Genomic DNA, 24,400 nt, shown 5'->3' on the forward strand with positions numbered 1-24,400 from the left:
ATCAGTACGTACTTGACCAGGTCCTGGAATTATTTGCCTGAGCACGTCCTCCCACATGCTGGGACTGTGTCTAGCTCTTGTTCTGGAAGGAACAGGGGTTTGGTGGTGGGGCAGACCAAAGGAGGACAAGCACCATCCTGTGAGACGCCCACCACAACTTGATCTCCGCGTGGTCTGCAAACAAGGGAAGGCTCTTCTCTCCTAACAGGGCATTGATTCCGCCTGTCCCGAGGACTCGGGAAAATTCAGGAATTCCAGATTCTCAGGCTCGTCCACCCAGATGTGCCCATCTGACATCTCGGGGTCCTACTCATTCCACATGAGGACCCCGATTTTGGCCTTAACACCTACCAAGGATCCGAAAGAAAGGCAGAACCACTATGAGCGGTACAGAATAAGGTCTGACCTTCCGCAGCTGCGGGAGTCAGCTGATCTGTCTGTGTAGACCGCAGCTCCTGCACCCAGGCCTGGGCCTGAAGACGGCAGAGCAAGCAGTTGGAGGGGTCGACATGGAGTGGGAAGAAGCAAAGACAAACTGGAACTCCAAAGCCCAGCCAGAACCCGTGAAGACAAATGAGAACCCACGTCTCTCTCTCACTACCTTCATGCCTCCAACTTCAGTGATGTGGGGGCCCGCGGGAAAGCTGCACACACTGGCCCAGGGTTCTAAGGAGCTGATGGAAGCGATCCCACAGGAGCCGGAGGAGCTGCAGGCCTGGCCAGAGCGCCGTGCCAACAACACGGCCCAGCAGATCAGCATCGAGTGTGTGTGCGCGAGGCCACAGTGCCTAGGACCAACCTTCGCGTGAAAAACAGTTGTGGCTGCTGCTACACTTCTCTGCCTTCTAAAGCTCACTCGAAGTGTCTCTTGTGGCCAGTGCTAATGCAGAACCCAGAAGAGAGTTCCGGAAAACCCAATTCCAATGTAGCTCAGTTGACACAGTACAAATCCACACAAGATATACAGCCCTTCCACCCTTAAGATTAAATGTAGGTGCCTGACCGGTGTGGCTTAGTCGGGCATCATCCCACAGGATGAGGGGTCAACAGTTCCATTCCTGGTCAGGGCACATGCCTGGGTTGCAGGCTGGTCCCTGGTTGGGGGCGTGCAAGAGGCAACCGATCAATGTTTCTCGCACACCCATGTTTATCTCCCTCTCTTTCTCCCTCCTTTCCCCTCTCTCTAAAAATAAATAAATAAAACCTTTTAAAAATGATTTTTTTAAAAAAGAGGAAATCTGGGCCTGTTTTTAAGCATCGGCAGTCCTATCATTGCAAGTGACCAGACCTTCTCCAATGCTGTCCCGGAGCCCCTGCCCTCCCAGAGCGCCCTGCACGGAACGCTGCTTGGCCCGAGCCTGTCGCTCTCTTGTCTACAGGCCTTCTGGTGGAAAAAGAGGTCCAAGTCCTCATAATCACCACTGTCCCCATACCACTCAGGTCCCAGAGCTGCCACATAACCCAACCCTTCACCTTCCATTCATGCCAGCCCCAATCCCCGCTGGGGGCAGGGAGCCTCAGCGACTGTTCTGTCACACACGCCGGGGTTATCACCGCCCCTGCCACCAGCAGGGGTGTCCTTGCTGCAGTCTCACCAGTCGGTGATCCACCCTATCCCGTCCAAGCTGTGCTTTCAAGAGCCACTTCTGGTACTACCCGTCTTAGCTGGGACTCATGTGCCAGCAATTCATTTGGAAGGCAACCCCAGAGAGGAGGCATGAGGAAGAACTCAGGAGACTGAGACTGAAAAGAAGGAAAAGCCAACGCAAGGAGGCACGATCAACTCGACCTACTCTGGACCTTTTGAGGAACATACAGAGTGCCTATCAGTGCCTGTCAGAACGTTCTCTCCTGCTCCAGGATCAAGACAGAGAAGCATTTACGACCGACTCCCGTCCTCCACTAGCTGGGAGCTGCCCCAGCGGGACTCAAACACCCTGCGTCTGGGAGTCTGGGATGTGCGCTTGCACTTGCCGCGCCAGCTCGCTGCGGCGGCCCAAACCTTGGAGCTGGAGCCAAAGCCCCGGGGCAGAAAGTGAAAAACGGGCGGCAGGCGTGCTTGGAATTGGATGCCATCAATCTGAAGCGAGTGGGTGCCCACGCTGAACCGGCGCTGCCACGGCTGGACCCTGGACTGAAGCAGATGGGCAGTGGGCTTGTGCCCCAGGGGCGTCACATGCAATACCAGTCACGTGAGTGTGTGGTAAGAATGGAACGAGACACGCAGAATGCTTGGCGGAGTACCTAACACACAAAGTGCAATGAATGACAGCGCCTACCCTTAGGACAGACACTGAACTAAGACTGTGCCGTGGTAACGGTGAACAAGAAGCAGGCAAAGGGACAGTTCAGAGTTATACGTGACGGAACTGAGAGAGCGAGTTGGTGGGCAGGGAGAATGCGAGGGAGAGGCAGGGCCCTGGCAGCATGGAGACTGGCAATGACACCGGATCAGAGACAAAAGGCTGGAGAAAAAACATTACTCACCATGAGAGGGCCACGTGCCCGTGGGCTCTCCAGTCGACGGTTGGAGATGACTGATAAAAATTCAAGAAAGAGATCTCAGAAGATCTCAGTGCGACCTGGATGGCGGTTTGAGCCATGACAATATCCGATGCCCCAGTTACCAAGAAAAGAAGGCGGACGCGGATTAGCTACATTTAAGAGACAAGCAGAGGGAAGAGGGCCATGAAAGGGGGAGACGGCGTGGTCCCTGATCAGGGGGCCAGGAGGAAGACCAGTGTCCCTGGGCGAAGGGAGGACAGGCCCAGCACCCGAGAACCCGCCACTCTGAGAAGGCGAGTGAGACGGAGCGGAGGCGCTCCCGCCTGGCGCGGACGCCAGGGAGACGTGAGTCACTGCAGAGAGACCGTCCCCCGCAGCGGCCCAAGGGGAAGCCTGAGGTCACAGCGCATCCGAGTGACCGGCAGGTGAAGGGGCAGAAACAGCTGGCACAAACGGCTCTTTCAAAAATTGGCGAAAAGGAAAAACAGCAAAAACTAGACGGCCATAGACTGTGTTTTTGTTTTTGTTTTTAAACAAGATGCAACTGCATTTGTGGTCAGAAGAGTTTGAGAATCAGGGAAAGGGGAGGAAAAAAAAATCAAGTTCTCGGGAGGAAGTGGAAGATTTCAAAGAGATGGAAGAGCACAACCCAACTCAACGATCATCATCTTTACTTGACACGTTTAGATTTGTTTTCAATATACTAACTAGGAAATTAGCACCTAATAAAATAGGTATTTAGCACCTGATTTATTGGGACCAACCTAATAAAGATATAAACTTTAAATTCATAAAACTATGTCTTTTCTCACTCAACCTTACAAAAACATATGCTTCTTAGACTAATTTAGTTTCAGTCAAAAGGTGACAATGGTATGCAGTGAGAAAAAAAAACCCTCCCTCTGCTATTTTGGCTTTTTTTCTTTTTGTGGGGGGGGGATACATTATTTATAAACAATTTACCAGATAAGCTCTAATTTAGGGGTTGCCCGGAATAGTTTGGACAGGACATATATATAGCTCTGAAATCTACAATCTTGAGCCCCAGTCTGCAGGCTCCAATTAGCTCCATTCTAGAAAATCAGCTTGAGAATAAGCTCAACAGCCAGCACATGAGGTTCCCTTCAGCTGCCAGGTGGTAAGCTATTCTGAAGCTGTTTAGATTTGTGGTTGGGCCTTGAACCACGTCTCTGGACAGCCCTCCGCTAGAGGCAGAACAAAGTTAAATTTAATATCTGTGTGCTTTGCAACAATGCTGCCCATTTTTCCCTGCCGCCAGGGTCCCTCGCCCGCAAGCCTCACCGTGCTTTCGGTGTACAAAGCAGCGTGTTGACTTATCCAGCTGACTTGGGGATTACATGCCTGAGCCAACGCGAAAACTGAGTCAGTAAGAAAACGAATGCTTATAAAGCACTAACAAACAGCCTTTTTTTCTCCGGTATGTGCACCAAATAAGTTGAACTGAAAAGAGCTGAACTAAATATACAACACTCCACAAAGGAGAAAAAGCACATTATGCTCACCCGAATCCTGGCACGACCCGGGGACTGCGTGCAGGGAGCTGACCTCTGTAGGGCACAGGCGCGTTTCGGCGGCTGCGCCCGAGAACCCTCCTGGAAGGCGCTCTACAACACTCCACAAAGTTTCACCTTGCAGCATGTAAGTTTTGTGTTTTTCTACAGCTAAGACTTTTTTTAAAAAATATTTTGTTTATTTGTTGTCAGAGAGAGGGGGAGGGAGGGAGGAAGAGAGGGAAACATCGATCGGGGCGGACTTTGGCATGTGTCCTGACCAGGGGTCAAACCCACAACCTAGGCATGCGCTCTGACCAGGAATCAGGCCAGCGGCCCCCCACTTTGCAGGACAATGCCCACCCAACTGACCACACTGGTCGGGGCCATAGCTAAGACTGTTAAAATGCCAGAATAACAATTTTTTAAAAGAACAATAAAGCCATTTTTTCTTTTTGAATAATGAAGTTCCTTTTCTTCACAATTCATAGAAAAGGGAAAAAATCCGTAAGCTCAAAACTCCCGTTATCTTCCTGCCCCCGAATCTGCAAATGCATCTGTATCCTCTCTACCCTCCCTCCCGTTATAACAGAAACAGTGAGCCTTCTCTCACCAGAGGCCACTCCCCCCCAACACCCCATCCCCATGGCCCCCTTGTCAGGGACCTTGACGCCATCCCCTTGTCCGTGTAGTTTCCATCTCTCTCTCTCTGTCGTGGATCCAGGCGAGTGGTATTTAGGCGTGTTCTAGTATCACTCATCTTAGTAACAAGTAACAACACCTCCACCTCCGAACCCCACGTTCATCTCTGGCTAAGTCTCCCTCTCATCCCCTCCAGAAACAAGTCTCTCAAAAGCTATCTTCACTTGCATCTGCTCCTTAACCCATCCCGGTCTGGCTTCTCCCACCAAACCGCCACCAAAACTGCTCTGGACAAGGGCATTGGCCAGTCAGTCCGACCCGACAAGCACCCCGCGAGGCGCTTCTCTCCGTGCTTCCACACCAGCACAGTGTTCCACGGTTTGCTCCTGGTGTTTCTTCCCGTTGTCCCTGCTCCATGCTCTTCCCCAGCGATCCCTTTTCTACCCACCCTCTAAGTTTTGGAGTTTTCAGGTCCCATAATAATTATCCTTATTACATATTTTAAATAGCTTTTCCTCTAAGAAAAACATACATAATTCCACTCCAGATTACTGATGGCTTAGAGGACAGAGCAGTTTAATTAACTAAATTTTCTTTTTTTAAAAAAAAGATTTTATTCATTTATTTTTAGAGAGGGAAGGGGGAGAGAGAGAGAGAGAGAGAGAGAGAGAGAGAGAGAGGGAGAGAGAGAGAGAGAAACATCAATGTGCGTTTGCTGGGGGCCATGGCCTGCAACCTAGGCATGTGCCCTGACTGGGAATCGAACCTGTGATACCTGGTTCACAGCCCGTGCTCAATCCACTGAGCTACACCAGCCAGGGCTAAATTAACTAAATTTTCCAGGGAAGAGTGGGATACCCCAATAATGGAGAAAACTGCCTGGGACAAGGACAGACCTGTGTGCAATCTCTATGTTTCCGCCACTCAACTTCTTCTTTACAAGCATGCCTCTATTTTACTGATGTCTCACTACGTGTTTTTTAAAACCAAAAGTGCTATTAATTAGAGACCTCGCTTTTCTCCTCTTTTCGGGAAATATAAAAATAGCACAAACAACACATGACGGAGATTTAAGAAGCAAAAGGCTGGATAGAAAAATCAAGTGTCTTGCCATTTTTTCCTTATTATTTGTGGTGTGTATATAGGAGTTTATATGTGTGTATTTATTTCATTCTATATTTACCTAATCCTTACCTTGGTCCAGAAAATATTTAAGGCAAATTACTTGGATTAACTACAGCCTAACAAAAGAAGAAAGACAGAAAGTATAGAGACGAAAAATGGAACCGGGAAGAGGCTCAAGATGCACGCCAGACCACAAGTGCATGTGGTGCAGGCCTGAGATTTGAAGCTTTCTGGCCACCAGCTTGATAAAAGCGTTCTTCTGCCCAGGGACCCACATCAGAGGACCCCTGCGAGAAACACAACAGCTGGCCAAAAGCGGCTGAGCTAGGCTTGGTACCGAGGTCAGAACGGAATGTCTTCTTGGATTCCTTAGAGAGGACGCCGGTCTACTTCTACTGAGCACAACGCTTGTTACCATTTTTTACTAAAACAGTGGTTTAAATAACTGACTGCTTCACATCGTTATCATGCTCAGTTACCCAGGCCTGGGGTAAAATGATCTCTTGGCTTACCCAATCTTAAGCAAGACCCATCAGTTTCCTATCGCTGCTGAAGAAAGGAACAAACTTCGTGGTTTAAATCTGTCTTCTCCCGGTTGGGGACGTCAGAAGTCTGACCCTGGGTCTGCGGAGCTGAAACCCAGGGGGCAGCAGAGCGGCGCTCCGTTCGGACGCTCTCAGGGAGTGTCCGTCCTCAGCCTCCAGAGGCTGCTCCGATTTCCTGGCTCGCGGCCCCGCGAGCAATGGCAACACTCCAGGCCCTGTTTTCATCCCATCGTTCCCTCCCTCTGCCTCCTTCTTCACGCCACTTTCTCCGACTCCGACCCTCCTGCTCCCTCCTGGAAGCACCCTGTGCTCACACTGGGCCCACTCGGATATGCCAGGGCACCCTTTCCATGTCAGGATCCTCAACCTAACCAACCACACCTGCAAGGTCCCCCCGCCGAGGAAGGAAACATTCACAGGTCTCGGGGCTTGCACCTAGACACCGGTGTGGCGGTGGGGGCGTCTCCGTTCAGCCTCACCACGTACCACTTCATCAGCGGTCTGTCTGCAGCCACCCGCACTGGAAGAATGGGGTCAGGAAATAGCACCGTTTTAAGACCAAACTCTACAGAATAAGAGCGAAGCCACAAATGGAGAACTTAATCAAAACAATTTTTTAAATCAAGAGTTAATCATAGAATTCTTTCAAGTACAAATTCGCCTTCTACACTCCAAGTCACGTAACACACTACAAAAATATTATTTACACAACGTTTTGCCAGGAACACACTGATTACATAAAAAGCAGCACACCTACACAACACTCGTGTGAAAGAAAACGACCACAACACCAAGTACTGTACTAAAAATTGGGAAGTTTGCCTCCTTCTTCTCCCTGCAGTCACGAGAAGGGAATGCTCCTGAATTTTTTTTTTTTTTTTAGGTGAAAAAGCTACCTCACTTACGGCTTTAGAAATATATAAAGTCCAGAGAATTTGCATGGTTTTCAGACAAACAGCTATGCCCAAACCCAGAGGGGAACCGCTGGGGAGGAGAACAATGGGGGCAGGACTCGATTTCAGACCCTACTCATCTCGCCCGACTCGGAAGAGGTGTGCAGGGGTGCCCCCGCCTTTGGGGGGCGCAGGGCAGCAATCTTCACCCGGCGTGCCGCGGCAGCCACCCTGGTGCCCCGAGAACTTTTAAAACGTGCGATACTGCACCTGACTGTGTAGTCGGGGGCGCTGACCTCTTTTCCCCTTAGACGGTCAAATTTTAAAAATCTCAATGGCCAATACCACTAGAGCCATCGGGTGTGAATGAATCAACGTGATGCCTATTTTTGTTGTCAGATTGGCAAAAAATGTATTTCTGGGCGTGCTGCAGGACTCTAGTACTTAGTTTATGTGTGCCGTGAGATGAAAACGGTTGGAAATCGCTGGCAGAGAGAGACCTGCATACCCACACGGGCGCTCGAGGGAGGTGACTGGGCCAAGGCCGCCCTCCCACTGGCTTGGGGACTGCCATCTCCCGGCAGTGCGTTTAGCTGCGAGGCTTCGGTCCGCACGTGATATTACTATGCTGGATAGTCCCTAGCGGAGTTTTCACCAAGCGCCGGCTCTTTTCTCAATCCTGCCCACCAGCCGGCCCACGTGTCCAGGGAGCGGGGGTTTCGTACTCTGCCCTGCTCTGGAGTGGAAGGTACCGTGGAGTCGGAGGTCTGATCAACAGGCGATGTGCCACCCGAGACGGTCGCTCTCCTTCGGACGACAGATACAAAATATGCTTGACTCCCCCGTGACTTAAGGGCTGAGATACCACCTCCTTTCCCCAAATAGATCGTTTTCTTAATCTCTAAAACTTGTGATAAAAAGTTATAGGACTTTTTTTTTTTAGGTCTAGGCTCTAGGGAATGGAGCTAGTATGCTATCAATAACCTGTTTATAGTTTTAACCTTCTTATTGTATCCTATAAAACTAAAGATAGAGCACAAGTCCTGCCTACTCTTCTCCAGGCAAGGGAAGTGTGAACAAGTGGAAAAATACTACAAAAAGATACACACAGGGACACAAATGTATATTTATGCATGTATAAGAAAAAGAGAGTTGTGTTGTTCTCACGGATAACTAAGAGTATCACTGAAACCTTTCAAAGTGTCTTACTGTAGGAAAGTATTATGTGCCTAAAGGACTAATTATATGTTAAATTGTTATAAATGGAATCATATTCAAAATGCATCAGGGAACTGTTGTTTTCAATACGTTTTGATCATAAATCCTACGGTAAAATAGAATGATCCGTTAAGGTAAATCACCATTCCTGACTTTTGTCTATACCCAAGATTTCCATAGTAATTCCACAAAACACAAGCTTCGTGCTGGGAAGTACTCTGGATATAACTCAAGTCCAACACCGTTACTTGATGGATTAGAACACCTGGGCTCGCAAAGGTGAAAGGTCCTAACCCAGGTCACACAGCACGTTGAGGGCAGAGCTGGAAATACAGTCCCGCCCCCTGACCTCTGCTAGTCTTTACTCAGAAGACCTAAGTATGGATGCCAGAAACCAAACAGGTAAAATCTTTTTTTTTTTAAGATTTATTTATTTATTTTTAGAGAGGGAAGGGAGGGAGAAAGAGAGAGAGAGAGAGAAACATCAACATGCAGTTGCTGGGGGTTATGGCCTGCAACCCAGGCATGTACCCTGACTGGGAATCGAAACTGCAACACTTTGGTTCCCAGCCCGAGCTCAATCCACTGAGCTACGCCAGCCAGGGGCGTAAGATCTTTAACTGGTAGCAAAAAATCAATCCACCGGCTGGGAACCAAAGTGTCCCAGGTTCGATTCCCAGCCAGGGTACATTCCTGGGTTGCAGGCCATAACCCCCAGCAACCATACATTGATGTTTCTCTCCCTCTCTCTCTCTCTCTCTCTCTCTCTCTCTCTTTCTCTCTCTCTCCCTCCCTTCCCTCTCTAAAAATAAATAAATAAAATATTAAAAAAAATTAATCCACCATATTTTGGGGAAACCAGACCGAGATATCATAAAAAAAAACAAAATGGTAACAAAATGTATCTTATGAATATAAACACAACAATTTTCAACAAATATTAGGAAGCTGAATCCATCAGGGTGTATAAAAGAATTATGTACCATGACTAAGTGAAACTCATCCCGATGATGCAAGGCTGACTTAACACTCAAAAAGTCAATTAATATACCACATCGATGAAACAACAAGAAAACTCACACAGTATTCTACAGATGCAGAAAAAGTATATGACAAAATCCTTTTGGTCTTTTCGTGATAAAAACATCCAGACAAACTAGTGAAAGAAGGGAACTTCCTCAACCTAATGCAGAGCTTCTATGAAAAACCTGTAGCTAATCTCATGTTTATGGGGAAAGACTAAAGCTCTGCCCCTAAGATCAGAAGCAAGACGAGGATGTCCCCCCTCACCGCTCTATTGAACAGTGTGCTGATGGTGCTAGCCAGAGCAGTTAGGCAAGAAAATTAAGTGAAAGGCATGTGGATTGATAAGGAAGAAGTAAAACTATCTCTATTTTCAGATGACATAAGCTTGCAAATAGAAAATCCTAAAACAGCCACTAAAAAACTAATAGAACTAATAAACTAGTTCAGCAAGGGTACAAGATACAAAATCAATACACAAAAATAAACAGTATATAATTTGCAATTACTAATCCAAAAATCAAATAAAAAACAATAATCCCTTTTACAATAGCATCAAAACAAAATAAAATACTTAGGAATAAATTAACAAAAGAAATGCAAACTTATACTCTGAAAACTACAAAATGCTGTTGAAAGAAATGAAGGATCTTAATAAACAGAAAAACATTCCACGCTCATGGATCTGAAGACTTAATACAGTTAAGCTGGCAACACTCTCAAAATTGATCTCTAGATTCAGTGTAATCCCTACCAGAATCCCAGGTGGCTTCTTTGCAGAAATTAAGATGCTGATCCTAAAATGTACGTGGAAATTTAAGGGACCCAGAATAGCCAAGAATCTTGAAAAAGAAGAACTCACCCTCCCCAATTTCAAAGCTTACTAAAAAGCTACAGGAGCCAAGGCAGTGCAGTGCTTACACGGGACTGACATGGAGACCAGTAGAGTCCGACTGTGGGTCCAGAACACATCCATACATCCCTGGTCCATTCCTCTTGACACGGGGTGCCAAGACAATAAAACGGGCAAAACACAGTCTTTCAACAAATGGATCAAAACCTACATATAAAAGCTAAAGCCACTGACTCTTAAAAGAAAACAAAGGCATAAATCTTTATGACCTTGGATCAGTCCATGACTTCTTTGGTACAACACTGAAAGTATAAGAAACAAAATGAAAAATATTGGGTTGGCTAAAAAGTTTGTTTTTTTTCCCCCATAAGAGGCTGTAGTAGTGCTTAGTTGTCTTTAACTTCATTCAAAACAATTTTGTTAGATTGTACTGTGACAGCTGTCACATCAGCGTGCATTCAAAAGGAACTTAACAAAATTGGTGAATTTGTGTATCCATCTTAATATCGAAGATGAAGAAAATAAGCAACATTGTCAGCCTATTATGCTTTATTATTTCAAGACAGTAAAAATACAACGGAAAAGTAACACAGATGTGTGCAGTGCATGGAGAAGGTGCTGTGACTGATCGAACGTGTAAAAAGTGGTTCTCGAAGTTTCGTGCTGGAGATTTTTTGCGGGACGATGCTCCACGGTCAGGTAAATCAATTGAGGTTGACAGTGATCAAATCAAGGCATTAACTGAGGACAATCAATGTTATACGATGTGGGAGATAGCAGACATACTCAAAATATCCAAATCAATCAAGTTATTGATGAAAATGAAAAATGTGTCTTATTTTGCAGAAAAAATGAAATGGGCTTTTTGGCCAACTCCATAACTTGGACTTTGTCAAAAATAAAGTCTTTTGTGCTTCTAAGGATACCAACAAGAACCAAAAACAACCCACTGTATGAGAAGGTATTTGCAAACATACAGGGTGGGGCAAAAGCAGGTTTACAGTTGTTCACATGGAAAATAATACAATAACCAATAAGCAATAACACAAGGATAAAGTCTGTGTTAAGCGTTCTCACAACTGCAAATCTACCGTGCCCCACCCTGTATATGCGATACGGGACTTTCATCTAGAATACATAAGGAACTCTCACGTCTCAATAATTAAAAGGCAAATCAACCAATCAAAAAATGTCCAAAGGACCTTACAGACATTTCCCCAAAGATATACAAATGCTCATAAGCAGATGAAAAGATGCTCAACGTCATTAGCCATGACAGGAAGACAAATCAAGACCATCATGAGATACCACCTCGCGCCCACCAGGATGGGTACAAGCAGAGAGACAGACGGTGCAAGTGCTGACGAGGCTGTGGAGGACCCGGAGCCACTGTGCACGGCCTGAGGACTGCGGACCGGTTCGGCTGCTTGGAAAATGTGTAAGTGCAGACTTACCATGTAATCCAGTAAATTTTACTCCAAGTACTCAAGAGAAATAAACACACAGGTCCACACAAAAACTTGTACACAAACGTACACAGCAGCGTTATTCACAAAAACAGAAGGTGAGAACAACTCAAATGCCAATCAGCTGATGAATGGATGAACAAAATAGGATATAGCCATACAATGGAATACTACGCGTCAATTTAAAAAAGGAAGTGCTCTCTGGCTGGTGTAGCTCAGTCGATTGAGTGTGGGCTGCAAACCAAAGTGCCACCGGTTCGATTCCCAGTCAGGGCACATGCCTGGGTTGCAGGCCAAGTCCCCGCTTGGGGGCACACAAGAGGCAACCACACATTGATGTTTCTCTCCTTCCCTTCCTCTCTCTCTAAATATAAATAAAAATTTTAAAAATCTTTTAAAAAAAGCAAGGAGACAACAGTATCGTGACAACACTGTGTTCAGTGAAAGAAGCCGGTCATAAAAGAGCCCACGTTGTAAAATCCCACCACATTATACTGCCCCTAGGCCCCTAGTGGTTGTGTAGGGCTGAGGATGGGTGGTGGGAACGTGGAGTGACTGATATAAATGGGTAAGGCATTTCTTTTTAAAGCGATGGACATGTTCTAAAATCAGATTGTGGTGATGGTTGTATAACTCTGTAAATACACTAAAATTCATTGAATTGTGCACTTGAAACAAGTAGACTTTATGTTATGTAAATTACATGTCAAAAAAAAGCAGTTTAACAGAACAGATGCTATGGCTCCCGCCGTGCTCTCTCGTCCATCACTTGCTCTGGGGGGGCCAACTGTTACAATAGGAGGACATTCAAGGAGTCCTGGGGCGGGGGGTCCACATGGCAAGGAACCAAAGCACCCTGCCAACCACATGTGACCGAGCTGTCTTGGAAGGGGAACCTCCAGCCCCTTCACACGCCTTCAGGTGACTTCAGTCCTGGCAAACCTCTGGACCACAACCTCCTGAGAGGCCCTGAGTCAGAACTATCAAGTGAAGCAACTCCTACAGCCCGGACCCACAGAAACGATGTTGCTGTCTAAGCAAATGAATTCTCGGGTGAGTTGTTACACAATAGCTAACTACTACCGCCTTCCTTGGCCCTCTTCTCAGTGTTAGGCTCTCTCTACCAACGACAGGCGCCCAAGGACATGTTTTCCCAGCAACCCCTCCTCTTCTAAGAGTTTAGTTTCTCCCGTGTCCATGTTTGCTGTCGTAGCTGTCCCGTTAGTAGAACAGGATCCCGTTCCCTGGCTGCGGCGGAGTGATCCAAAAGAGGGCACCTGACAAAGGCCAGGCCAATAGGGCCCAGCCCCGTGATTTTTAATATCCGGAGCTAAGTAAAAGGCAGCGTCTCTCCAGTATCTGAAGCTGTGAGATGTAAAATTTGGGGTGTGTCAGCAGCCATGGTTTTCCCACGTGGGAAAAGTTGGACAGCACTGGAGAAGAAGAAAGTTATCACAAAGAGACAAAGATTCCAGATGGAGGGAGTATGTGAGTTTCTGGTTCCAGTAGGAACCCTGTCCTTCCAGTGGCGAGACCTTATCTGTCTCACAACCCCAGCATCCGAGACAGCACTCGATGCTAAGAGGTAATGAAATACTTACTGAACAAATGAATGGGTATGATAACCCAGCACCCTTCCAATAATACCCCCCTTCTTTTTGTTGCTACTGTGTGACAGAGTTAAATTTGATTATTTGCAACCTGGAAGTCCTAACCTCTTCTTTGCTACTTTTATACTCTATATAATCTTTTATTATTAAACTTGCGATAATGTATCCTAATACATTACTGGTTTACGTGGCCTCGTTCCCTACTATCAGAGAGCAAAACATTTTCTTGGTCATTTTTGGTATTATCAGTATCATCTTGAAAATAAGGTGCTCCAGAAATGTATGTTTAACTGGTCTCACCAATTCTTTACTCTTCATTCTTCAGCTTTTGCAGTCACTGTCATCAATTTATAAATCACCTAATATATCCAAGGTCCTGGGAATACAATGAATTATTGAACTTGGTCCTGAATTGTATCCATTCAATGAATTCATTCTATAAATATGTGAATATTTCTATGCCAGGGGCTGAAAATGGGCAAGGTATATATGGTCAAAGAACAAGGGCTCAAGGACCTTACAGTATAGTGCAGACAAGGAAATTGATTATATATCATTTGTGTTAAATGTTATTAAAGAGATGTGCATAGGCTGCCAAACAGCAGCAGGGGTTATGAGGAGTTCACACTCCACTTCGGAAGATATACACAGAAAAAGGCGATAGCCTGACAATGTGGCATAGCCTGACAATGTGGCATAGCCTGAGTACCACATCAATGATCTGTTTCCCAAGTTCCACTGAATTAATTCACGAGCTTTAAGAACACATAACTGTCATGGAGTGATTTTCAGGTCTACATTCAGTCAACATCTCCTGGGTGCTTAGTATGTGCCAAGCACCCTGCTTAGCACTTTTCCAACGGGAACTTACTAAATGTTCACATTTTGTAGATGACAGAAGTTAGTCTGAAACAGTGAGATGACTTGCCCAAGGCTATACAGCTAGTAAGTGGCAGAGTGGAGATTCAGAACCAAGTCTTCCAATTCCATGTCCAGGTACCCCATGCTACTTCAGTGCACACAACCAAAACAATTCCCATGCCCTTACATGTGACTTTTATTGCCTTTTCACTCATCCTGCAGCACACAACACAGTGTTGCAGCACAAGGGAGCAATCACCAACTGCTGGTTTGATATGGCTATATGCTAGACCAAATTTTGGGAAGCAAGGGACCACCATCAGATCAGATTACTCGGTGCCTATTACAGCATCACTTGCGACAGAAGCACAGTTGGCTGAAGATGAGTGAATTTTTCAAGTTACATTTCAACAGTGTTTTTGACCCCTATATCTGATCAGTTCCAGTGTTCGGCAATAAATCAAAATGCCTGTTCATTTCCTTTGACAGTTAACAGCACTAATGAATTCAGCATAATCTCACCATCCATCAGAAAAAAATTCTGAAATGCAAACTTGCAGCTGATGATTCACACAGCAGAGAAAGGGAAATAAACCAGTACTCATTGTTTTCTACAAAACTAGCATTGTTTCAAAACCCAGAAACCGAGCAGTTGGTTGACTACTAACAACAAGTAGGTTGCTCTTTGGTCATTTAGCAAAAAGCTGCTTGTGTGACCATCGTCAATGGCTGAGGAGCATAGGACTTGCAGTAGCTTTTGCTGTACAGAACAATCCTACACACACAAATCAGCAAGTTGTTATGTAAGGTAAGAAAAAGAAATTCAGACTCTCCACACCAGAAAGCACCTGACACGGAGCCTGGCACAGACGAGGTATTAATACTGTATAAATGCTTACTGGATAAAGAATTTAATGGCCCTTTGAAAACCTCAGTTGTCTATTAAATCAAGAGAAAAAAAAAGAAAAACATACAACCAACCAAGACTACACAGGTTATGTTAGGAACTCAAAAAGATAATGGAGTAATTGGCTCAAGATACATAAATTCACAACAACCGAAAACAAAACACCACCAATGATTAAAAATGTTGAAATAAGGAAAGCATGCATTTGACACCCTCTTAAATTTAAGTCACCACCCTGGCACTTAGCGGAATGCTAACTGGCAACCAAATTAGAAATAACAAAAACTAAAAGAACCGTGACAGATCTAACTTTAAAATCTGTTCAAAGCAGTAACAAGGTTTACTAGGCATACACCTGAAACCTGCTATATAAACTCTGTCCACACCATAAAAGCACACCCCAATGTACCGACGAAGGTGAATCAAAAACCTTTATAAACGTTCACGTGACCATTTAATAATAACAAACAACTTATTAAAGTAGTATCTGCTCAGAAATGAAAAAGAATCTCTAATACGAGACTAGGCTCCACAAATATAAACCTAAACTTAAATGATTAGTCCAAATAAGCATTTTCTAAAAGGAACAACCCAGACCCACACAACGAATAAGTAATTTGACTTGGGACAGCTCCAGCAATCTCAAACATTAGAACGTCAACGCTTCGGCAGGCTAGTGAATGAGTCTCTTTTATCTCGAGCTTTAAATTTATAGAACCTTCGTTTCCAGGGACTTTTGAAAGAAATTCAAGGCCAAGTATAGTATTTCGTGGTAACTGAAAATAAAAGCACTCAGTCCCGGGTTCCCGCGATCCCTGTTTATGTCACCAGAGACTGCACTCAGGAAGAGTCCACGGGACAGGCACCCTTTTATATCTCGTACAGGACCCCAGCACCTTAGGGGACGATTCCACAAACCCCCACCAGGACCTCCCCTAGGGAAGCAGAGGGGTGGCGATGCGAGTCACGCTCCAAAACAAAGCATCGCTCGCCCCACACTGAGAAAGGTGCACCTTTTACCCCAAACAGGATGCAGTGACAGATGTGTCACCTGTGCGGGAAAGGGGCCCCGAAGACCTCCTTGCAGACGAGTGCCAACACGAGGCTGTCTGCTGCCCCACGGGTCCCAACGCTCAGTCCCAGCCGCTCAATCCCCGGCTCTGGAAAACTTTCGGCCCGTTCCCTCCCGGCGCGCCCCCACATCCCGGGACCCCCCTGGCTCCCGCCCCTCCTGCAAGGCCCCGCCCCGGGCCCGCCCCCCGAGCCCACAGTCCGGCCCAGCGCCCCTGGCCCTCACGGACACCCGCGTGCCCTCGGGGGCGCGCCCCCGTGCCTGCCCGGCCGGCAGAGGGCGGGGTCGCTCACCGGTCCGCAGCTCATGCTTGACAGTAAGGAGCTGCTCTTCCGCGGCGCCGCCTTCTCCGCTGGTGTCCGCGGTGCCGCCGCTGCCGCTGCCGCTCTTCTCCTCCATCTTCTCCCTTTCCCGATCCTGCGGGGTTCCCCGAGGGGACCCGGGAGGCAGGCGACGCCCGGCCCCTCACGGCTCCCGCTGCAGCCCCAGGAGCCGGGGAGAGGCAGCGCCAGAACTCAGACGCAGAGAAGAGTCTCTTTCCCGCTCTGGCCGCACTGCATGCTCCTCCGCCTTCCTCCCCCCCCACCCCACTCCAGCGGGCACCGCTAGTACCACGCAACCAAACTGCCCCTTGCTCCACCGCCTCCTCCCTCCAGCCGCCCCGCCTACAGCCAGCAAGGTACCAGGGCCATTCGAGCCGCCACCGCTTATTGGGCACAAGGCGCGCGCATCTACCAGTGCCGGCTCCCATTTGGCAATCCGCTCTGACGCTGCACGAGCTGCCCCGCCCCTCTCCTAGAATTGTTGTTGCTTGGCGGGGAGGCAGGAGAGGGAGGAGCGCGGCCTCTCCGATTGGACACATTCGAGGTTCTGCTCCGCCTATTTCCTCTAGTGCGCAAGCGCAGTCAGGACCGTCCCTCCCAGAGCTCCCCAGGACGTCACGCCCCTCGTCCCCCCACTTCTATCTGTTAGTAAACAGTGTCTAGTAGGTGGGAGGCGCTCGGGGTCTGTGATTGGCTATTGCTGAAAGAGGCGGGAAGGCTGATTGGAATGTTTGGTCCGCCAGTCACCGTGGACGGAAGAGGGGCCAGGAGGGAAACACTTATCACGCACGTGTTTTCAGGGCAAACCTGAGGGCCTTAGGTAGCGATGCAAGGTTGTGTGATCAGCTGGAAGACAATGTGTGCTAAAAAGGAGTTACTCGCACTAGTGAGCCTTCAACAAACTAAGTTTGTGCTTAAATATAGGTAGCTCTTAGCAAAAATTCACAATCCCAGCTCTCGATGAGGACTTGAGGATAGACATTTCCGCTTTTGTGTAAGACTCATCCTAGACACCAAAAGGACACAGAGATGGAATACAACCTCTGCCCCTAAACAGCTTTCAGTAGAGCATGAGAAAAACAGACATTCTGTGTATATGCACAGGAAACTATGAAGCAGAATTTGAAATAAAAGTCATACAAACTGTTAGAGAATCGCACAGATGGCACAATTATTCTCAGTAGAGGAGCTGGGGAAAGCTTTTTAGGGCAAGGAGGCATCTGAGATAACCAATTTAAAAGCTGAGTAAGATGGAAATACCAGCAGATATTTCATACAAAGAAGGTAACAGGAACCGTAAACGGAGGTAAAGAAGGCAAAGGTGGGTTAAGTGATAGATAAAGCTGATAGAGTATGATGTAAGAGGTACAGCTGAAAAGGTAGGTTGTGGTAAAACAATGGAGAACCTCGACTATCAGGAGGTTCAGGAGAACTTCTGCTAAGCAGTGCAGGTTTTATTTAGTGCAGGAAGGGCAGCCTCAAACAGTCGTTACAACATCAAAGCTGTTCTCTTGGAAATTAGTGAGAAGAATGGACTGAAGGAAGGAGGAGGAGAAAGATAAGGGTGAAAATACTGTTGCAAGAATAGAATTTATGGGGGCCTAATTTCTGGCAGTGGGCATGAACATGGGAAAAACAAGAGGATTAAAGATGGACACTTGGACATAATTCACATAGAAACAAACAGATCAGAAGTCAGCAAAATTTTTCTGCAAAGGACCAAATAGTAAATATTTGGGGCTTTGCTAACCATGTGGTCACTCTCAGAACTACTCAACTCTACTACTGAAAGCCGCAAGTAAGCTAGTGGATGTGGCTGTGTTCCAATAAAACTATTTATGGACATTGAAATTACATTTCACATCATTTTCACATGACATAATATATTCTTATCCTGTGTAACCATTTAAAAATATAAAAACCATTCTTAGCTCTTGGGTCATTAAAAAAAAACAACACACAGACAGTAGACTGGTCCGGCCTGTAGGTCATAGTTTGCAGACTTGTGGGTTACGTTGCCATGGAAGATAAAGCAGAGAAGCCTCCGCAGCCTCTTCAGTCTGCCCTCAGCTCCCGGGGCTGACCTGCCTGGAACATCTATCCCACTAAGCCAGCAATTTTCCACTTCTTCATCTCACCTAAACTAAGCACTAAAATTCTGCAGCACACCAAAAAATACACTTTTTGCTGAGCTGACAAAGAAAAATAAGTATAATTTTGATTCATTCACCCTGAATGGCTATTGTTGTGTTGGCTGTTGTCATTTTTTTTTTAAATTTGACAATCAAAGGAAAAAGAGATTAGCACCCATGACTAAATAGTGAGGCATTGCATATTCTAAGAATTCTTGGGTCATACCAGTGTGCCTCTTAGGGTATGACACGTGCCTGCCGCGGGGCACCAGTTGAAAATCGCTGCACTACACCATGAGTGCCTGCTTATTTGTCTTTCTCCTCCACAAGCAGTGTGCTATCTGCAGCCGGGGAATAACTGTGCGATTGTTTGTTGGTTCACTCAATCACTTTTATACCAGTTATATGCCAGCTACTGTGGTAGATGCCAAAGGCACAGTGGGAACAAAACATGCAATCCTTGCATGCATGGAGCCTAAAGTCTAGACATGGAAATAAATCTTAAGTCATTGCATAAAGAAATGTTAGCTTTCTGTTGTGATCATGCCGTAAAGGAAAATGACAGGGTGCAAAAGTAGAATCTATCAGGGGGCCTAATTTAGGTCAGAGGAGCTTAAAGGTCTTTATAAGGAAGTACTATTTAAACTGATTCTTCAAGATGAGTAGTGTTTCATCAGGATGTGGCAGAGACTGGCCTGGTGCTCACCAATCTCATTTCCTCTTCCTGGACACACAGGAGAAGTACAGTTTTGTTTCCTTTGCAGTTAGGCTAGGGCCACGTGACCCCGAGCTGGGCCATGGGCGTGGGCAGATGTGATCTATGCCATTTCCAGGCCTGGCAGAGAAAACCCCATGGACAATCCCTCACGCTCTTTTCTCTTTCCACGGCACTACAAAGACCACACTTTGAATATGGGGGTGCCACAATTTAGAAGAACCCCGAACCCCTGGGTCTCCACTTGAAGAAGAGCCACGCAGACCTACATCAGACTGTCGTGTGAGCAATAAATAAATCTCATTAGGCATGAGCTATTGCGATGTTGGGGTTTTGTTTGCTACAAAAGCATAATCTAGCCTAACTTGATGATTTCACAGGCGAATTGCTAGGGAGAGAAAGTTCTAGGAACACGCAGATGCAAACTACTGAGGCAGGCAAAGAGCCTATTGCATTTCAGGGATTGAGAGAAAGCCAATAGGGCCATCACACAGAGAGCAAGGGGTGAGGTGGGGGACATCCCCCATCACAGAGTGTGTGGTAGGATTTACATTTTGGCGGGGGCGGGGGTTCCTGTGTGAAGCCAAAAGCAATGGAAGAAATTTAAACAAGGAAATGATACGATTGGGGTAGTATTTTCCAAAGGCCACTGTGGTTAGTGTTTAGCGACTGGGCTGGAGGGAGCAAGAGAGGATACGGGTAGACCAGTGAGGAGGTTATCCCTGTAGTCTAGGCAAAAGATGATGGCAAGTGTAGTAGATATGGGAAAAAAAATAGAATGTTTCTAGCTATATATTTGGACTTCATGAATTATAGGATATGGTGGGTGAGGGGTAAAGGGGTGCTTGAAATAGTAACAAGTTTCTAGCAAAAAGAACTAGGTGGGTGGAAAAGGATGGTGGTAGCATTTAAAGAGATGGGAGAATTAAAGGAAAAGCATATATCAGAGAGAGTTTCAAGAGTTTAATCTCTAAATATCCAATGCCAATCTTAAGTAGCTATATGAGTATAGGAGTCTGCAAAACAGCAGAGGGGGTCTAGGATAGAGATACGACTTTAGGAATCATTGGCAGGTAGATGGTTTTGAGGGCCAGAGGTATGAGCGAGATTCCCTGGGAAGAGAATGAGCAGGAGAGCACAGGAGCCCAGGACAGAAGTGTAAGAAATTTCAACACTGAGATGTTGGAATGACGAGCTGGAGCCAAAGATGGAGGGGGAGAACCTGGAGAGGTTTGTATGATGGAAGCCAAAGTGTTTCCAGAAGGAGGGAGTGGTCAGCTATGTCACATGCCCTGAGAGGTCACACGAGGTGAGGTCTGGAAAGATCCCATGAATTTGCCAACTCGGGTGCCACTACAGACACTATCCAAGGTGGCTTTTGTAGAGCAAATGGCAAGTGGAGGAGAAACAGTGTGTGTGGACCTCTTTTTCCAGGAGTTTTCCTCTCAAGGAAAAGAGAGAAGGAAGGCCTGTAGGGACCCAGGGAGTTGTTATTTACTTTTCATTCTCAAATAATTCTAAAGTTGCAGAAGAGCTTCAGAAACAGTACAGAATTTCCACACGTCCTGCCCCGAGCTTCCTCTAATATTGTGTCCAATCATCAAAAACTGAGAAATTAACATTAGTACACTAGTATTAAATAATAAACTTTAGACTCTACGGATTTCACCATTTTTTTTTCAGCAAAAATAGTTTTTATATTTTTAAATGGTTGAAAAACTAAAAGGAGAACAGTATACCGTGACACAGGAAATTTACATTTCAATGTCCATAAAGTTGTACAGGAACGGACACAGGGTCTCTCTCCGCGCCGGGGTGCAGTCCAGGCTCCCACACCACATTTTACCCCCAAGTGGGGTTCTGCAACACCACTAAGGAGCGTGCCGCGGCTCCTTAGTCTCTTCCAGTTGTAAGAGTTCCTTCGTCTCCCCTTGCTTTCATGACCTGCACTCTTTTGAAAAGTCCAGGACAAGTGTTCTGTAGAATGCCATTCGATTTGGGTTTGTCTGATGTTTTCTCCTGATTAAGTGGAAATGACCACTTTCGGCAAGAATACCACAGCATCGATGGGCTTTTCATCAACTTATCATATCAGGGTTACCAGTCTATATCCTTACTAATTATCATGTTGACCTTGAACACCTGGTTAAGGTGACCTTTGCCATATTTCTCTATTACTTTTCTCGTCATAATTAATAAATACTGAGAGGACTGTGAGATACATTTAGTATGCAAATATCCTTCCACTTTCACCCAGTAATCTTAGCATCCATTGGTGGGTCTTGCCTACAGCAGTTATGACTGTAATATTCAAACGGTAATGTCCTATTTGATTGTTGTTGTTTTTTTATAAGAAATACTGGAACATGTTTGAATGGTGATGAGATGGGTAGATGGGGAAGAGGTTGGAGAACCAATAAAGAGAATCTCTAAAAAAATGGTCAGGGCTGGGAGCCTGAGCTGGCTGAGAGGTTCGCCTTTGATGGGAGGAGACCCCAAGTCCTTCACCAAGAAAGCAGAGAGAGGAGGGGCTGGAGGCAAGCATGGACCAGCTTGTAGACGTAAGGGTGTCTTGGTCATCCCATCTCAGTATCCCTGGCATCTAGAATAATCTCTAGGCCAAAGAAGGCTTTCAGTGAATGCTTGTTGAATGAATCACATAATATATGAATGAGTGACTGAATGAATGAGAGAGTTGGAAACCTACATTTAAAGAGTAGGTATCATAAGAGGAGCCAGTTTAGGGTGTCATCTCAGTAAAGCAGGAATAAGCCCCATAAGCTGATCCCACCTGTAGGCAGTTTAAAAACACCCAGATGTGCACACCTGTTGCACAGAATTTATCTCAAAGACTCAAGCCCCATGCTGAGAGACGGGGGAGGTGGGAGGAGATGGACTTCGGAGCTGAGGACAGTGGAAAACAGTTCAGGGCAGTCACTGTGGGAAATAAATACAGCGAGCCGACTGGGATAATTGCCGACTCCCACTGGGGTCCAGGTGGAGTTGGAAAGCCTGAATCAGGGTAGTTAAATGTCTTCCGCTAGCAACTTCTGTTCCCCCTCTGGGCTGGGCAACAGCCTGATCGAAATGAGTGACCCGGGGGCCCCAGCTGAGCGAGCAGGCGGTGAAGCCAAGGAAAAAGCCGGCCTGTAAGAATAGGCTGGGGCCCAGGAGCGGGAGCTTGTTAACACGGGCGAGGGAAACAGCGGTCCTCAGCCTTGGCTACACACCAGAGTCGCCTGGGATGCTTGAAAACAAAAACCCAAACTCCCACCCCTGAAAAGTGTGACTTCATTGGTCTGGGGTGGGGCCTGGACTTCGTGATATATTTTTTAAGTTTTCCATGTGATTATAATGTAGAGCCAGCTTGGCGACGTCCATACAATGCTCATGTACAACCCGTAGAGGGGAGGATGGTAAGAGCAGGTTGGAGTTTTAGAACGACAGCAACTGTTCAGAGCTAGTGGCGATACCAGATAGGGGAGGAAGAAAAGGGACAAATCAGGGACTGAACACACCTGATAAAGTGGGTGGGAGCCTAACTGATCAGGTGGCGGTGGCTTGGCGTCAAAGGAAGGAAAGGTTTTGAGGGCGTGAGATAATGATCACGGTCTGGATGCAGCTGCTGGAATTGAGGGGAAACATCACTGGTCCCTCCTCCCTGAGAGACAGGCGAGTAGGGAGGGCAGATCTGCCTGAGAAATGGCTTGGAAAGGGCAAGTGTCTTGGAGAAAGTCAGATTTCTGCTAAGGCCGTAAGAGTCATAAAGAAAAAAGCTTGCAAATATGTTTGTTCCCCTTAGAAACCGCTTTTTTTTTTTCCCAGGCCTGCTGGTCCCTGGTATCAGAAGGGCCCCCAGCTCACTGCTTTATCTTGTGGGCCTGCGTCTAAGGTGCCATGCTCTGTGGCTTCATCAGTCCCCAGTGCAGGGGAGGTGGGGGGCGAAGCAAAATGGGAGAAGGCGTCGGTGGTGTGTGAGCCATTGGGACTTCGTGAACCCATTGTTCATGCATCATGAGCAGGAAGCTCCTCGCCTTTGGATTCATGAGAATTAGGGAGCGCCAGAGGCTCACCGCCTCACGCCGCCCTTTATCTGGCTCCAGCAAAACACTTAGATCTGCACGCAGACAAGAGAGACCTTCTTTCGGAAAGGCAGAAACGACATTATCCACATCTTGATTCTGTTTTTGACCTTGTCGGGACCTTCACTGTGTGATACAGAACCCGGTAGCCTAAGGACATGCTGCAGAATGCGAAGACCAACAGTTACAGAGCATTCGTGCTCTGGGAAGACGCTCATCCACTGCTGAAGGTGACACCTTGCCACTCTTCCCCAGAAAAAGATGCTGGGAAGGCACACAGACACCATGAGGTCGCAAACGGGAAGGAAATGTGGGGAGGGAGGGCGTTGGCATCCAGGCAGTTTCTCACGGTCCTTTCCATTACTCCAGAGAGTACCTACAGAGCTCACAAACACGCCGAATGTGGCGGGTTCGGAGCCCTCCGCCGAGTCGCAAGATCTGGTCTGAGATCTGGCGCGCGGACCTGTGCCCACGAGTGCACAGCTGGGAGAGGCGTTGGAGGCACGCACATCACGAACATCTTCAGATAACGAGAATACAGATACTTGACTCTCTTCCTCCCCACCCCTCCACCCCGAAATCTTCCGGAAGCAACGAAAAACGAAACCAGGCAAAAACACAGAAAAAAAGTCCCGTTTTTAATGAAACAAGGAAACTCACAAAACCTCAGACCACAAACCATGAGGTATACCTACCAGATACTGTAAAACTGTACTGAAATTAGCGAAACCCTGAGGACAAGCATGCACTGCCTTTAGCCTTGAGCAGGAAACACATTTCTTTAGAAGTTAGTGCCACTGTCCCCAGGGACCGAGGCATTGATCCTTGGACTGGACTGGGATTTCCCAAGGGCAAGGGGCACTTGTATCCCTGGGGGCACGAGAGATAAGTCTAGGCGTTACACAGACAGTCATTTT

At 46.8% G+C, this 24,400-nt stretch overlaps 1 protein-coding gene and 1 long non-coding RNA gene across 3 annotated transcripts in view; one reads left to right on the forward strand and one right to left on the reverse strand.

Moving 5' to 3' along the window:
- The window catches only part of RPS6KA5 (ribosomal protein S6 kinase A5), a 125,944-nt gene extending 109,066 nt beyond the window's left edge, over window positions 1-16,878 (reverse strand). The window contains exon 1 of one of the 2 annotated variants that reach the window (XM_028507812.2): window positions 16,525-16,878. In XM_028507812.2, the coding sequence (XP_028363613.1) occupies window positions 16,525-16,630 (106 nt within the window). In that variant the 5' untranslated portion in view covers window positions 16,631-16,878. Of the gene's footprint in view, window positions 1-16,172; window positions 16,304-16,524 lie in introns of those variants that run through there. The other variant, XM_036013192.1, reaches the window with a different exon arrangement.
- On the forward strand, window positions 16,424-23,996 carry LOC118497744. Its single transcript, XR_004900278.1, has 2 exons — window positions 16,424-16,547; window positions 23,853-23,996. It is a non-coding gene; the product is annotated as an uncharacterized LOC118497744 (long non-coding RNA).
- Window positions 23,997-24,400: the final 404 nt, after the last annotated feature.

This window comes from Phyllostomus discolor, chromosome 1, assembly GCF_004126475.2.
Source record: "Phyllostomus discolor isolate MPI-MPIP mPhyDis1 chromosome 1, mPhyDis1.pri.v3, whole genome shotgun sequence".
In the NCBI taxonomy this organism is placed as follows: Eukaryota; Metazoa; Chordata; class Mammalia; order Chiroptera; family Phyllostomidae; genus Phyllostomus; species Phyllostomus discolor.